The sequence below is a fragment of the Myotis daubentonii genome, chromosome 4 (assembly GCF_963259705.1).
Source record: "Myotis daubentonii chromosome 4, mMyoDau2.1, whole genome shotgun sequence".
NCBI classification, from domain to species: Eukaryota; Metazoa; Chordata; class Mammalia; order Chiroptera; family Vespertilionidae; genus Myotis; species Myotis daubentonii.
This window is the reverse complement of record NC_081843.1, coordinates 13,388,436-13,405,030: the sequence shown is the minus strand read 5'-3', so window position 1 is coordinate 13,405,030 and position 16,595 is coordinate 13,388,436. Positions and strand designations below refer to the sequence as shown.

The 16,595-nt window shown below is 56.5% G+C and overlaps 1 protein-coding gene across 1 annotated transcript; it reads right to left on the bottom strand.

Moving 5' to 3' along the window:
- Window positions 1–2,800: 2,800 nt before the first annotated feature.
- On the bottom strand, window positions 2,801–5,607 carry LOC132232884 (mastin-like). The gene is made up of 6 exons (XM_059692594.1): window positions 5,348–5,607; window positions 5,188–5,248; window positions 4,823–5,003; window positions 4,318–4,589; window positions 3,313–3,449; window positions 2,801–3,227 (listed from the first exon to the last, which is right to left on the bottom strand). Exons 1-6 carry the CDS (start codon window positions 5,348–5,350, stop codon window positions 3,063–3,065), a joined length of 819 nt encoding a protein of 272 aa, XP_059548577.1. The 5' UTR covers window positions 5,351–5,607; the 3' UTR covers window positions 2,801–3,062.
- Between the last annotated feature and the right edge of the window lie 10,988 nt (window positions 5,608–16,595).

Sequence of the window (16,595 nt, the reverse complement as noted above, 5' to 3'; positions counted from 1 at the left end):
CCCCCTGCAGGGTGCTTCTCGGGAGCTGCATGGAGACCGACTTTCATGCGGGTACAAGTCAGGGAGAGGCACCCTGGAGGCAGGTGGGCGGAACAAAGCTGGGCAGAGGGCGAGGCAGGAGCACAATGCAGGCTGATGACACCTTGACCAGCCCACAGGGAGACCCAGGCCACGGCCCCCACTGGGACACAGTGCCAGCCCTGCTTCTCCCTGCGATCGCCAAGAGGGACCTGCCAGGGCGAGGCAACCAGAGGAACTGCCAGGCCTCCCATCAGTTCCTGCCCTGAAGGGGGACCTGGCCCGCCTCTGTGTCGGGCAGCGTCCACCGCCTTCTGCCTCGTGTGCTGAGGAGGCGCCGCAGGACCACCCCGGAGTCCCTGCCCAGGAAACTGGGAAGCAGAGGCTCAGGGTACAACTGAGGCCGACAGGGCCCCTCCACTGTCCACCTGGGTCCCACCCTTTGCTACTAACCGTGACTCTGGGACTTACCTGGTAGCACGGCCCAGACCCCCACCCCGGTGAAGCTGAGCTCTGGTCACAGGGACTTCTCAGGCCGGGTGGCTGCACGTGTCCACCTGCCATCACATTGACGAGGGGCTGGCAAGGGACACCCAAGGGCCCTCACCTCCCCTGCCCCCCATTGTGACACAGCAGCCCTGCCTCTGCCTGGTGCTCAGTATCATTGCCTCCAGACACAAGGAGCTCAATGTACCCAGACACCAGCTGTCACTCACATCTCAGGAACAGTCCTCAGTGCAGGCTGCATGGCCTGCGTTGTCCTGCCACCCGCGGGGCTTGCCCATCACCAATACTTTTACCACCATCGTGTCTGCTGGGACCTGTGACGCCAGCGCAGCCGGACCTGCAGCAGAGCCCTGTCCAGCGCTGGGACCACTCAGAGCCGGCAGCCTGTTTTGGGGCCAGCGTCATGGGCTGGAGCGCACTGTGAGGTGGGAGCACGCTGCTTCCCTGAGAGGGGCAGAGGCCCTCACTGGCCTGTTGTTTTGATGGGGGCCCTGGGTGCTCGGCCGTGGGGCTCCTAAAGATTTCCTGTGGCCAGGCCCTGCCTCCTCAGGGGCACGCTCCCCCTCTCAGGAGCACACAGCCTGGTGGCCTGTAGTCTCACCAGTGAGGGGGTCAGTGTGGACCAGCGCAGTCCCTCAGAACCTGACCTGCTTTAGCAATAAGTGCAGATGCAACCAGTTCAGATGGGGTCAGAGAGGAGGGGGGAGGCCCTAAATCCAATGATGGTTCCCTGTAGGAAGAGGTGAGGATGCAGAGAGCACAGAGGGGTGTGGGGGACGGGGTGGAGGTCCAGGGGTTCCTCCCCAACCAAGGCTCCCAGCATCACCATCAGCTGCAGGAGACAGGAGCCTGGGAGGAGCTGTGGCCCCAGAACAACTTGATTGCGGGCTCCTGGCCTCCAGCCGGTGAGAGGATGCATGTGTGTTGTTTTAAGCCCACACTCCCCAGTCGTGGGCTGTCACTGCGACCCCAGGACCCACACAGGGGGAGAGCCTGGTGGTGACTGAGGTGTGATGTCCACCTGGAAGTGCATGTCCCTGCATGGAGTCTCCATTCCAAGCCCTGAAGGTGCCTCTCTCCCCTCAGACAAGGGGAAGAGGCCAAGGCCTGTGGGCCCTCCCAGGGTCCCCATGGGCACTGACCTGGCCTGCAGGGGTCTCTTTTGGGGGACACAGCCCTGCTGCTTCAGTGTCGCCCACCACTATGGGCCCAGGGCTCAGTCAGAACAGATTTCAGAGACCTGAGGCAACAGGCCCTCCTGTCCATCTCCAGCCTAGGCATCTGGCTCCGCCCACCTTCCCTTACTGCTGAGCCCAGGAAGCCAAGTGCTAGGGTGGTGATTCCAGGCAAGTGTGTGTGTGGGGGGAGGGGGCGGGTGAACAGCAGCCCTGATCCCATCCTCTCATCCTCTGGAGAGAGAGCCCTGTGGGTCCACCCCGTGGCCATGCCAGCAGACACAGCCGCACGCCCTGGTGTGTCTCACTCCAGCCTTCCTTCCACCACCAAGTTCTAGGTCCTTCTCCCTCCCCTGGGAGCGCTGGCCTCTGAGTGACTCAGACCCTCAATCTTACTCCTGGAAACACTAAAGGTCTGACTACACCCTCACCTAGGGAGGAAAGCCCTGCAAAGTCTCACAGTCCCCCATAACCCAATGCAAGGCAGGCAGCCCACACCCTCCTGCCGGACACAGGGGACCTGGATGTGTGTGAACCACCTGGCAGCCACCTACTCACAGGGCCTCGTGGACAGGCAGTCACTTAGGCTGGCTGGTCCCGGACCTCTGCAGGTCCGCCCTGCTCGGGAGAAGCTCAGAATGTGAGACTGAGGATCTGCGTGGAAATGAGACTGCACTTCATTTGGTCCCAGGAATTGATCACATTGGAAAATGGGGATTCAGCGCCCCCGGGTCAGAGGGATCAGCGGTGACCATGGAAACACAGCACCTCCTGTTTGCAGGCGGCCACGTCCAGGTCATTAAAGCCTCCATGACACACTGACTGCGACTGAAGGAGGGAGAGGGACGGTCTGCACCCTCTGGGGGCGGCCCCCCGGGCTGTGGCCTCCAGCCCCGGGCAGCAGACTCCCCTCCACCCCAGCCAAGAGAGCCTCCAGGTCGCCCTCTTCCAGCTGCAGCCATAGCTGCCCATCCCACCTGGTCCACCTCCCAGAGCCTGGGCTCCCCCAGCAGTCGGACCGCCCACTGGCCGCCTTGGCCGTGCCCACAGGTAAGTGCACTGAGTCCAGAGCAGTTTTTCATGCAGTTTAATGAGCTCCAGAGGGTGGGGAGGAGGCAGGAGTCCTGCAGTGCCTGTGGACTTCAGAGCACATCCCACCACTCCCTTTTGCCTGTCAGGGGAGAGAGGCTGATGGAGGTGCTGAGGCAGGAGGATCTCAGAGCAGGTGGGGGCAGGTAGGAGGGTTGGAGGGGGCGCTAGGTGCAATGAAGAGCTGGCACTGGGAGGGAGCAGGGAGGGTCCGCCAGACACCCTGTGGGCCTGTCTTCATTTCATGGGCAGCATCCTTGCCCGGCCCCGGGCTCAAGGAGAGGAACGAATATGACCGCGGATCCAAGGCAAGAAGGATGTCACTCGGGCATAGACTCCAGGAAAGTTGGGAAGACCGCACTTGTGCCCCCAACTCACCACGCCTACCTGGACCCAGGTGCCCCTCCATTTACAGACCAAGGGACCCCCAGAGTCACCCTGTGGGAAGAGGAGACTGGTGGTCAGTACTCAGGGCCACTGCAGGCAGGAGCAGTGGATGGAGGCCACAGTCTGGGGGTCTCACCTGGCAGGAGTCCCGGCCCCGGCTCCCGGCACACAGCATGTCTTCCCTGATAACCTTGCCATATTGCTGTCGACAGATCTCATCCGCCACGATGGGGACCTCCACTTCCTGCAGATTGTAGGGCGGTGGCAGCGGCTCTGTGAGAAGAAGCTCAGTGAGCCTGTGGTCCTGAGGGGCGTACAGTCACAGGCCGCCGGTTCTAGAACCACACGCTGAGCCTCAGTGCTCCCAGTGGGATCCAGGGAGTCACCCAAGACCCCAACTCTCTGGGCTCACTCCAGGCCAATGTGCCCATAAAATCTAGGCTGACACTGTGGGCACCAAGATCCAAAAAGAAACAGAGAAATATATTTTTATCCACAAATAATTTTTATTGGGAAAAATCAGAGCAGGTCCTTTCCCCAGGAAATGCAGAGTGAGCGGCTCTACTGTCAACTTCGACTTTGTCCATTTAATAGTGAATCCTTGAGCTCGTCACTGAAGTTCTCTCTCCTCGTCCTCCATCCCACTATCGAGACTCAGGGAGAACGGGGACGCCCAGACGGGAGGACATGGCCTGGTACAGAGTGAGGGAGAGAAATGCCCATGGCACCCTGGTCAGTGTTTCTCAGTGGTGAGAGCACTCGCCTGAAGGATCCCAGGTGTGATTCTTGGTCAAGGGCAAGTACCTGGTTTGCAGGTTCAATCCCCAGCCCCAGTCGGGAAGGAGCTAACAGATATGTCTCTCACATCAATGTTTCCTATCGCTCTCCCTTCTACTCTCTCTAAAAATCATTAGAAGAAATATCCCTGGGTGATATTTAAAAAAATAATAAGATGCCCATGGCCATGCCTCACTGTTGCTACTTTGGTCTCCGCTCCTGACAGACTCCTCTCAAGCTGTCGGCCTCCTACACCCAAGGGAGACCCCGGCGGGACCCCAGCTCAGACCCCAGCTGAGCCTCCTCTGTAAAGCCCAGCCCGCCCCCTGTATCGCCCAGGTGTCATCCTGGTTCTGGTTTTTACCTTCAAAAGCAATGTCACCCCAGCCAGTCACCCAGCACCGTGTGCCTGGGGGGAATGAGAGGGAGGCTGGCGGGAGGCGGATCCACCTGACGAGGTTAGATGGTCCCACGGGGGCCTCCAGTTTGAGAAGTGCCACGTCCGCCCCACCTTCTGCTTTCTTTTCAAGCCTGTACTTGGGGTGGCGGATGATCCTGGCCACCTGCACACTGTCACTGTATGAGGGTCTCAGTCGTCCTAGTTGGACCTTAAAGTGCCGAGTCTCTGGGTTTCTCCTGGGGACAGAAGGCCAAAGGCTTCTGAGAGGCTGTGGCAGGGAGTGGGCCAGCCCCTCAGAGCCCAGAGACCTTCCCTCTGTGGTGGGCAAGGGGAGAGCCAGGAAGCTGAATCCTGGTGGGGGGTCTGCAGCCACTCAGCCCAGGATCTGCCCCCAACACACATCACATGCCTCCCGACATTGTCCATCCCCCCCACACCCCCATTGGGTACTGGCAGAGGAGGGACTTACCCTGGAATGCAGTGGGCAGCGGTCAGCACCCACTGGGGTTGGATGAGGGAGCCCCCACACCTGAGAATCCACCGGGATTTTGTTTGATTCCAGAACCACAGGCCCACCTGCCACGGCCACACCCCATTGGCAGCAGCATGCCCCCCCACGATGCCCACCAGCTCAGTCCCTGGGCCGGGATCTGGGGAAGCAGAGGAGGAGCCATCAGGGACCCAGGCACCACTGCCCGGCACTCAGCATGGCCCCATCCTCAGTCCCTCCCAGAGCCACCCTCAGAGGAGGATCACCACCCATCCCAGGGACGGACTCTGAGAGGTCAGAGTCAGGGGTTTGGAGAAAAGCCAGGCTTGGGGGTCAGGACCCACCTGAGGTCACAGGTACGGAGCCCCCCAGACAGGGGAGAGTCAGGACCAGCAGCCACAGCATCTGCAGGGGGAGAGGGCAGGGAGGAGAGCCAGTGAGGAGATGTGGGGCGGGGACACAGCCTGGGAAGGGAGAGGATGGGGCTTTGAGCAGTGTCCTCACCATGCCAGGTCTGTCTGCCTCTGTCCTGGGCCCTCTGAGCCCCTTTATCCTCCTGCCCAGACTGGCCCAAGGGGAAGCTGCCCTCCTTTGGGGTGGGACATGGGAGGAGGCAGGGCTTATCTCTTCAGTGGGACCAGTGGTGACCAGCAGACCGGCTATCAGATAAGAAACATGGTGTTTCCTCTCTGAGAAGACACTCAGTATTGGTGCTGGAGCCCCAGCTGGTTTGGCTCAGTGGATAGAGTGTCAGCCTGTGGACTGAAGGGTCCCAGGTGCAATTGCAGTCAAGGGCACATACCTTGGTTGCAGATTCCCCGGCCCTGGTTGGGGTTAATGCAGGAGGCAAACATTCAATGTGTCTCTCTCACATTGATTTTTCTCTCTGTCTCTCCTTCTCCCTTCCACTCTCCCTAAAAATCAATGGAAAATATATGTGGGTGAGGATTAACAAAAATAAAAATATTGGTGCTGGAGACATTTCAGTGATAAGATGACAGTTTGCACATGAAAAAGAAAGAAATGAGATGCTTTGCATTGTCCTGTACACTGAAGGGTCTCAAGTTCAATTCCCAGTCAGACCTCATACCTAGGATGAGGGTTCTTTCCCCGATCGGGACGTGTACAAGAGGCAAACGACCTATGTTTCTCACATCTCTCTGTCCCTTCCTCTCCCTAAAATCCATAAGCATGTTTTCGGGTGAGGAACTAAATAAATGATAAATAATCAGACGCTCTGAAACAACACAGAGCAGGGGCACGGATGGGTTGTGGGCTGGCACCTGAGCCAAGAGTGGGGGAGGAGAGCAGCAGGCCCAGTGCGCCCCAGTCCCCCTCCTTCTTTTGAGACTCACAGTGTCCCCCAAAAAGGACAGACTCGCTGGACCTGCAGACACAGTTTGCCAGCAACACCATGAGATGGAGGAGGCAGCTTCCCTGGAGCCTTTGGAGGGAGTGGGACCTGCTGACACCTGGATGTTACACTTCCGGCCTCCAACACTGTGACAGAAGCAAGTTTTGTTTAAAGGTCCAGGTCTGTGGCATTTGTTACGGCCGCCCCAGGACACTCAGACATCTGCTCAGCTGTCCCCATACATCCGATGCATGATCAAGCTTTGTCAAAATGCACAGGAAAGGGTGTGAGAGGTGCCAATTTGATGCTAGATCTCCTCACCTCCTGCACACGCCTGCACCCCCATAGCGCTGGGAGCCAACACCCCTCTCACACTCCCTACTTTCTCAATGGAGAAGCTGTGTCCTCCAAGAACAACCCCAGGCAGAGGCTGGCCACCTGCCAGGGACAGACTTTTTTACCCTTTGACATTCTGAGAATCATTCTCCACCGAGCATGGGACAGGACCAGACAGTGGTTTGAGAGGAGGAGGAAGAGGGGATCCCTCACTCCTGACCCACTGCCCGGTCCTCTGTGCCCCGTGAGCCCAGTGAGGAGACCATCAGGGATGCTCTGCAGCACTTAGAGAGCTCAGGTCTCTAGAAACCCATCATTCCCTCCTGGGGCCAGAGTCCCTGTCATCCTTGCTGAGATGTTGGTGTCTCCGGGGGCACCCAGAATCCTCAGGGGACACTGGGGATCTGGACAGGAAACAACCAAGATCCAACATGGCTGGGGGCCCCATGGTGGGGGGAGGGAGCACCCAGGAGGGAAGGGGCTGGGCTCCCAGACCCAGCAAGTCCCACAGGCCCAGGGGCGAGACCTCTGGGTGATAAGGGGGGGCTTCCTCCCTGCCTCTGGTCTGGACAGAACCCCCACCGTCACCCACCTCAACAGTGGGTGTGGGTTTCGGGCTGGATCCCAGCCCAGATGACAGGAAGGCAAGTCACAGCGGTGTCAGCGAGAGGCCACAGGTCCCAACGTCCAGCCTGATGCTGGACCCAGGCTTCCCGTCCCCCAGCACCAGGCTGGGCGACAACCAGCTGGGCCAGACCTGGGACAAAGACGGCATTTGGGCATTAGGAGAAGATCTGCCCGAAACAGAAACAAGAGGTTTGAGGGTCTTGGGCGGAAATGTCATGACTATCATTGGCAGATAATACGATCTTCCTTACAGAAGAGCCAAAAGCCTCAATGAAAAGGTTTGAAGATTAAGTTTCCAAAGGTGTCTAGATGGAAGACAAATGTTTTACACACAAATCATGAGAGAAAGAAGGAGAAACTCATCTTTAACCTCAGGCATATCTAATGCGATGCCATATGGTAGAGACCCCATTCATGGCCAGGTCCATACATTCCTAATCTAGAGTCCGTGACAACCACAAAACTTCCTTGAGGAGGAAACTCACAGGAAATAAAATGTCATTCAATGTTGTTAACAAGAGACGGTGTCATCCAATATCAACTCTTCCAAAATCCCAATAGAATGTGAACAGCAGACAAGTCTGTAACATTCAATGTGACCCCCAAGTTTGCCAGGAGGAAAATACAGGTGGGAGCGTCCCAGGAAGCCACAGGGCAGAGTGAGGCAAACTAGGCAGCTGGTACCATAAAGCTGTGGGAATGGGAACCGAGTGGCAGTCCAGTGACGCAGGGGGGGGGGGAGGGCCCGGCTGACCTGCCCATCCTCCCAGACCCAGCCTCAGGGACAGCACAGCAGCAGGCAAATGCACGACACCAGCTCACAGCAAAGAAGGAGGAGACGGCATCGGTGAGGGGCCCTGGGAATAGATGGAGGGGATGAAGAAGAGGGGCTTGGGGAGAAGTGCGACCCCCTGTTCTGGTGCTTGGGTGAAGCCACCTCTCTGTGCAGGACACATGCAGATGGGGCCACCTTGAATGTGAGGGACCCAGGCCACTCAGGTCTTGCAGGAGCTGGAGAGGGTCACCCAGCTCAGAGGAAGGTGGTGAGAGCCAGGAGACTGGAAACACGGTCAGGACCCAGGCCGTCCTCTCCCTCCTGCAGTCGGGGTCACCCCAGGAGGAGGGTGAAGGATCCATCTCTAGAGAACCTCTGGTCCCAGGAAAACAGAGGGCTGGCATCTGGGAGGCCCAGGTCTCCTCCCAGTCACCTTAGAACAGAATCAACTAGTCTACCACCCAACCAGGCTGACAGATGCGAGTCAGCACTTCAACTGTTAATAAACGCAGTTGTTTCTGTTCCTTAGAAAGTGTTCTTGCACCCGACTGGTGTGGCTCAGCAGGTGAGTGTCAGCCCAGGAACCCAGAGGTACCTGGTTTGATTCCCAATCAGGGCACATGCCCAGGTTGCTGTCCCAATCCCCAGTAGGGGGCGTGCAGGAGGCAGCTGATCAATGATGTCCCTCTCTCTCTCATGGATGTTTCTATCTCTCTATCCCTCTCCCTTCCTCTCTCTAAGTATACTTGTTTACGGTGGTAATATTTGGCATAAACCAGCCCAAAACTTAGTGATTTGCTCTTACATATGAAGAAAAGTGTTGGGGCTGACCAGGAAAGCATTGAATTGGAAAGTTAGAAACCAAAGTAAAAACAAATGAAAAAAAAGGTATTCAAACCTATTCAACTAGCAATGATGAGAAATAGAAGAAGTTTGAGTAAGTTTTCAGGGAGGTAGGAGAAGACACTGCATTTATGAAACAAGGATTACATACAGGTTTTTTCTCATATCAGATAATAACCAAGTGCCCCTGGACATTCAAAATATAACAAATTAGTCCGGGCCAGTGGTAAGAACAAGGTTAGAACCGTGGCCCGCCCACCTAAGGGTCAGCTGTTGGATTTCCAGTGCATGTTCCATGTGTGGGAGGCAACCAATCAATGTTTTTCTCTCCCACTGCTCTCTCTCTCTCTCTCCACCTCCCCCACCTGTTCTCTCTCCCACCTTTCCCACTCCCTCCCCCTTCCATCTCCCTCCTTTCCACTCTCTCCAGAAATCAATGGAAAATATATTCATGGGTGAGGATTAACAACAAAAAAATTTTAATAGAAGATGGCGGCATAGGTTAACGCCGGAGTTTGCTGCTTTGAACAACTACTTCAAAAGTGAAACCAAAAAACGGAAGGGACATCACCCAGAACCACAGGAACGCTGGCTGAGTGGAAGTCCTACAACTAGGAGGAAAGAGAAACGCATACGGACACTCAGAGGAGGCGCAGTGCTGAAGTCAAATTCTGAGGTGCGGAGTGCGCGGAGCGGGCTGGCGGCGGAGGGCGCGGTTGTTGTTTTCAATCGGGAGGGAGTCGCAGACTCTGAGCTCCAGATACAGGCGAGTCTTTAGGGACCCAGGCTCAAACGGGGGAAGCGGAACTGTCTGGCTTCGGTCAGAGCGAGTGCAGCTTTCTCTCCGAGCTTCGCAGTGGGTGCTGGGACTCAGAGAGGCAGAGCCCCTGGGGACAGGACTGAGAGCCGCCATAACTGCTCTCGCCGGCCCACCCTGTTGATCCTGTTCGACCCGCCCTGCCCAAGCCCTGCACAGAGGCATTTGCCGGATAGCCTCGGGCAAAGGCTAGATTAGCACCTCCCTAAAGGACAGAAGTTCTCTCACTGCTGACACAGCTGATTCTCATAGCCACTTGGCCTGGAGGTCAAACCCTCCCTGGAATTAGCTACAATCAAGATTTATCTATAAGACTGCGAACAAAGACCACTAGGGGGTGCACCAAGGAAGCATAACAAAATGCGGAGACAAAGAAACAGGACAAAATTGTCAATGGAAGAAGTAGAGTTCAGAACCACACTTTTAAGGTCTCTCAAGAACTGTTTAGAAGCTGCCGATAAACTTAATGAGCTCTACACGAAAACTAATAAGACCCTCGATCTTATATTGGGGAACCAACTAGAAATTAAGCACACACGGTCTGAAATAACGAATATTAAACAGACGCCCGACAGCAGACCAGAGGAGCGCAAGAATCAAGTCAATGATTTGAATTGCGAGGAAGCAAAAAACATCCAACGGGAAAAGCAAAATGAAAAAAGAATCCAAAAATGCGAGGATAGTGTAAGGAGCCTCTGGGACAGCTTCAAGCGTAACAACATCAGAATTATAGGGGTGCCAGAAGATGAGAGAGAGCAAGATATTGAAAACCTATTTGAAGAAATAATGACAGAAAACTTCCCCCACCTGGTGAAAGAAATGGACTTACAGGTCCAAGAAGCGCGGAGAACCCCAAACAAAAGGAATCCAAAGAGGACCACACCAAGACACATCATAATTAAAATGCCAAGAGCAAAAGATAAAGAGAGAATCTTAAAAACAGCAAGAGAAAGTAACTCAGTTACCTACAAGGGAATACCCATACGACTGTCAGCTGATTTCTCAACAGAAACTTTGCAGGCCAGAAGGGAGTGGCAAGAAATATTCAAAGTGATGAATACCAAGAACCTACAACCAAGATTACTTTATCCAGCAAAGCTATCATTCAGAATTGAAGGTCAGATAAAGAGCTTCACAGATAAGGAAAAGCTAAAGGAGTTCATCACCACCAAACCAGGATTATATGAAATGCTGAAAGGTATCCTTTAAGAAGAGGAAGAGGAAGAAAAAGGTAAAGATACAAATTATGAACAACAAATATGCATCTATCAACAAGTGAATCTAAGAATCAAGTGAATAAATAATCTGATGAACAGAATGAACTGTTGATTATAATAGAATCAGGGTCATAGAAAGGGAATGGACTGACTATTCTTGGGGGGGAAAGGGGTGTGGGAGATGTGGGAAGAGACTGGACAAAAATCGTGCACCTATGGATGAGGACAGTGGGTGGGGAGTGAGGGCGGAGGGTGGGGCGGGAACTGGGAGGAGGGGAGTTATGGGGGGAAAAAAAAAAGGAACAAATGTAATAATCTGAACAATAAAGATTTAATTAAAAAAAAAAAAGAAAAGAAAAAAAAAATTTTAATAGAACAAAAGAACAAAAAGGGGGCCTTCCTGTTCTTTTAACACCCTGAAAAGAAAAAGAAGTGTGCACAGCTGCCCACCTCTGGAGGGTCCATAGGCCATGCCGCTCCACCTGCTTCCCCTGCCCCCAGAGGCGCATGGCCAGCTGTGCAGACAAGTAAGAGCCAGGTCTCAGCGGGAGCAGCTCTCACAGGTGCACCTCAGACCCGCTGCCCAGCGCCTGGGCCTGGGAGGAGCGGCATTAGGAACAGCTCCCCCGGGAGAAGCGGCAACTGTGAGCCATCAGCCAGGGCGAGTCATTCTGCGCAGCCCCCAGCGTTCCTGGGCCACTCCCTGAACAGATGCTGAGGTGGCGGGGACCCCGGCTGATCCCCACAGGAGCCACAGCAGGTGTCTCAACAGCCTGGACACTAGAGCCAGGCTCTCAGGTGCCCAAGGAAATGACTCAGTGCTCAGGAGGGGCACCGCCCAGGGCTTCTGTCCCTGGCCCGGCTGGGGAGCAGCCCCTTCGGGCTCCAGCAGACGCTCCTCCTGGGGAAGCCAGAGAGAAGGGCTGGAGGGCAGAGGCCAGCGCTGCCTCTGCAGGGTCCCTATCATGTTCTCCAGGTCCCCTCCCCCTCAGCCCCACCTCTGCGGGCCTGGCCCTGACTCGCACCCCTCGGGGACCTCGTTCCTGGTCCCAAGCCCTTCGGAGGCCTTGGTTGCTCCAATTGTCCCATTACCATCAAAATAGGGCGAGAGAGTGTGGGACACCCCGGGGTTCACCTGGGCTACACACCTTCCTCCTGCCCATGGTGGTCACAGCTCTACCCGCTCTGGGTTAGCAGAGTCAGGTACCCCTGATGTTAGAGGGCACGTGTGCCCCCCAAAACATGCCTAAGTCCTACCCCCTGGCACTTGTGAATGGGACCTCCTTTGGAAATAGCCTTCCCCATGTAATCAGGGTTGGATGAGGGCATGAAGGAGGGGCCCTCATCCAATATGACTGGTGTCCTTGTGGGAAGAGGACAGAGACAGACAGGAGGGCAGACATGTGGCCATGGAGGCGGAGACTGGAATTAGGCGGTGCAGCCAGGAACACCAGGAATGGCCGCCCCCCAGGAGCTGGGAGGGAGCCTGGGATGCATTCTCTCCCTGAGCCTCAGAGAAGGGACCCCCTGCCGGCAGCTGATTTCAGACACCTCGTCCCAGAACCAGAGAGAAAATCCCTGTTGTTTTATAACCCCCAAATGTCAGGAAATTCCTTAGGAAGCCACAGGACATGAAGAATCCTGCCACCTCGGTGCCTCTGCTTCCTGCCGCCGGTCCCTCGACACCAGGAAAACAAAGAGACAGGGCACAGCTATAGCTGCTCAGGGGCCTCGGGACCAGGACTGACACCCCTGTGCAGGGAGGGGAGCACCACGCCCCCAGGTCCCAGCAGTGACGTGAGTGAGGCTGCTCCTACTTCCAGAGTCATTGCTCGGGACTCCAGGCACAGGGCCCCAGGTGACAGTCACTGGGGGGGAGCGAGGCCCCAGGTGACAGTCACTGGGGGGGAGCGAGGCCCCAGGTGAAGGTCACTGGGGGGGAGCGAGGCCCCAGGTGACAGTCACTGGGGGGAGCGAGGCCCCAGGTGACAGTCACTGGGGGGGAGCGAGGCCCCAGGTGACAGTCACTGGGGGGGAGCGAGGCCCCAGGTGACAGTCACTGGGGGGGAGCGAGGCCCCAGGTGACAGTCACTGGGAGGGAGCGAGGCCCCAGGTGACAGTCACTGGGGGGGAGGGGGGCCCCAGGTGACAGTCACTGGGGGGGAGCGAGGACCCAGGTGACAGTCACTGGGGGGGAGCGAGGCCCCAGGTGACAGTCACTGGGAGGGAGGGAGGCCCCAGGTGACAGCCACTGGGGGGGAGCGAGGCCCCAGGTGACAGTCACTGGGGGGGAGCGAGGCCCCAGGTGACAGTCACTGGAGGGGAGCGTGCCCTGTGGCCTGCAGGATGGCTTCTTGCCCAGAGAGAGCCACCTTCACAGCTTCAGCTGTGCTTTCCAGGTCCCGCCCTGAGGGTGTAGTTTTGATGCCTCCACTCGGGCCCCAGTATGGAAGCTGCACCCACAGGCCTAAGCTCCACTGTGGGTGGGTGGCCACCAACCACCTGGGTCCCGGTTGGGAGATGGCAAACGAGCAGCAGGTGGGCCTGGGCCTCCCGCCAGCAGCAAGCTCATGGGGAGGCGGTGCCTCAGACCATCACGTCCAGCCAGAAAGGAAAGCCCTGCCCGGCCGGTTGGGCGCCTTGGTGACGGCCTCAGCCCCGCACTGAAGGGTCTCGGGGTCAGTTCCCAGTCAAGGGCATGCACCTGGGCTGTCGTTCCCTCCCAGCCCCCCCAGTTGGTTTGCGTGCAGGGGCCAAGCAGTCGATGTGTCTCTCTCACATCAATGTTTCTCTCTCTCCCTCCCTCCCTACTTTGCTCTGAAAGCAATGGGCAACATCCTCAGTGAGGATTCAAACAAAACCTGGGCTGTAGGTTCATCCCAGACCATGCAGGAGGCAACCAACTGATCTCTCTCTCTCTCTCTCTCTCTCTCTCTCTCTCTCTCTCTCTCTCTCTCTTTCCCTCACTCCCTTCCACTCTCTCTAGAAAACCAGTGGAAAAATACCCTCTGCTGAGGATTAACTAAAGAGAGAAAGCAAGGCCCACGCAGCTGCTGATCACGCAGGGCCTCTGGCAGTGCGTTCCCCAGGGCCTGTCCCCTGGGCGCCCTCGGACCAGGCGCTCCAGCAGGTTTTCCGGCCCCTTCTCCTGGGGGCGCCGATGCCAGGGCAGGGCTCCCGTCCGTCCAGCCATGGCTCCCAGGGTCTGGACACCAGCCCTGGGGCGTCCTCTCTGCTCCCGCAGGAGCCTCTAGGCCAGATCCCAGAGCTCCTTCTCCCAGTCACTTCCTCTCAGGGGCCTGCAGGGCTGGGCTGCCTCCCACCCCCTACAGCCCAGTGCTCAGGAGAGGGGGGCAGGTCTTCTCAGGGAGAAGCTTCGCATTATAAAGGGACTCAGAAGACAGAATAATGGCCCCCAAAGGCATCCAGGTCCTAATCCCCAGGAACTGCGAACATGTCAGGTTACCTGGCAAAGGGGATAAGGGAGGCAGATGGAATGAAATAATAACCGGTGACCTTGAGAGGGGGTCATTCCAATTCTCCAGGTGGGCCACATGCATCACGGGCCCTCAGGAATGCCACAGGAAAGGCTGGGACACGTTCCAGAAGCTGGGAAAGGCCAGGACCTACAGGAGGAACCAGTCGACACCTGGATTCAGCCCATGAGAGCCTCCTGAGGGCAGGATGGTGAGATGATTCATGTGCCCGGGGTGAGCTGTGACAGCAGCCCCAGGAGACTCATACCGGATGGGGGTGCTGGCTCTCGGTAAGGGGGGAGGGGCACTCTGCAGGCTCAGGGGACCTGGGGACTCGAGTTTCCTGGGTAGCAACCGGATGTCACCTTTCCCCTTGGCAGCACCCACTATGTTCTCGCCAGGCCCTGGCCTTGGCCATCCATCACCCCAGGGAGCATCCCTGTCCCCGAGCTCGGCTCCTGGTGGCGCTCACTCTCTCTGCCCCATGCCTCCCAGGCCCCTTCTGCTCTGTGTGTGGCCTTCAGTGACCAGCTCCTCACTGACAGCGTGTTGGCATCTTCCTCCAGGGCCTGCACTGAGCTCAGCATCCCCCCAATTCCCTGATCTGTGTCCCCGTTGTCAGCGCTGCTTCCCATGGCCAGCCAGGCAGCAGTGTCCAGCTCCCAGGCCCTGCCGGGAGCCGGTCCATCCTTGCTGTTTCAAGGGACCTGGCGTATATGGCATACTGTTCTTAATATGTTTGCTCACCTTCTTGGCGCTATGTGTTTTAACCAAGGTCACCTCTCCGAGAAAGGTTGTTTCCCCAGGTAAGGATTTTCCCCTGAAGTTAGGGAGGGAATAAAACCCCTTAACTAAGTGCCAGGCAGGTAATTAATCACTTTAACTACGAACAATCATGCTTAAGCTACATAATCTTTACTCCCTGGAATGGAGATAAGAAACGCCCTAACCTTTGGAATAGAGATTGATAGGATTGAATCAACTGATATAAATACAGATGTAACAAGACAACAGGACACAGAACTTAGAAGACAGAACCAAGAGACACAGAACCTAGACACACCACCTAGAGACAGAACCTAGATACAGAACCTAGAGACAACCTAGCAAGAGAACATGGCAAAAGATCCTGGACAGAAACTGGCTACAGAACCTAGAGACAGAACCTAGCGAGAGAACCTGGCTGAAGAACCTAGAGACAGAACCTGGCTACAGAACCTGGCTAGAACATGGCAAGAGAACCTAGCGAGGGAACATGGCTACAGAACCTGGCTGGAGAACCTGGACAGAACCTGGCTGGAAAATCTAGTGAGGGAACATGGCTACAGAACCTGGCTGGAGAACCTGGAGAACCTGGCTGAAGAACCTAGCAAGAGAACATGGACACAGAACCTGGCTGGAGATCCTAACCAGAACTTCGCTGGAGACCCTGACCAGAACTTGGCTAGAGATCCTGGCTAGGCTGCTGATCAAATGAACGCTGTCTCCGTGTCATTCCTTCTTCGCCGACTCTGTCCACACCTTTGGGGACCCCTGGACCTGCTGGGGTTGGAACCCAGCAAGGCCCCATCCCAGAGGGGCCTCCTCAGCTCCCACCTGGCTCCAGCTGCTGAGGGCTGGGCTCCCAGATGCCACAGTCAGAGGCTCCCCAGCCTCAACACAGGAATCAGGGGTCAGGGACTCACCGTCTGGAACTGAGTTCCAGGGAGGAAGGAAACCTGAACTTGGGGGGTGGCAGAGAGCAGCAGGGAGGAGAGGTGCCCACAGTGTCTTTTGTTGGGGGCAGGGAGAGCTGGACACTAACCAACAACAGGTCACGTGTGTGTTTTTCTGTGGGTGCCTTCTCCCAAGTCCTGACTGTCCCCGGGCACCCGTGATGGAGCGGCCATCACCTCTATAGCATCTCCCTCCTGGACCAATGACATGAAAGCAAAGGGCAGAGAGCAGGAGGGAGGTGGCAGCAAATGAGAGATGTCAATCAATTCTGATGGGCAGAGGGAGATGGAGGAGGGGGAGGGGCACACAAATGCCTGCTGAAGGGGGCCTGTTCCCATAGAGGGCCCCTCACACCCACAGAGATGCTCAGGATGTAGAGGCCAACTGACCCAAAAGGAAACTGAGCAGGAAACTACAAAGGACAATGTTCCCTTGAAACATTATGTTCAGTGAAATAAGCAGGCGCAGAGGCCACACAGTGTGCGCTTCTGTTTATGTGAACTTGGCACCGGACAACCAGTGGGTCCGGGCTGCCTGTCACCACCTGAGCCAATTCAGCAGAGACAGGGTGGAATCATGTAGGAGCGTTTA

Excerpts from the sequence above, each read along its gene's own strand:
- LOC132232884 (XM_059692594.1), bottom strand. Across the intron at positions 5,004-5,187 it reads CTCCGTACCTGTGACCTCAG|ATCCCGGCCCAGGGACTGAG; the intron begins GTGGGTCCTGAC and ends CTGCTTCCCCAG. Across the intron at positions 3,450-4,317 it reads GGGTGACATTGCTTTTGAAG|AGCCGCTGCCACCGCCCTAC; the intron begins GTAAAAACCAGA and ends TTCTTCTCACAG.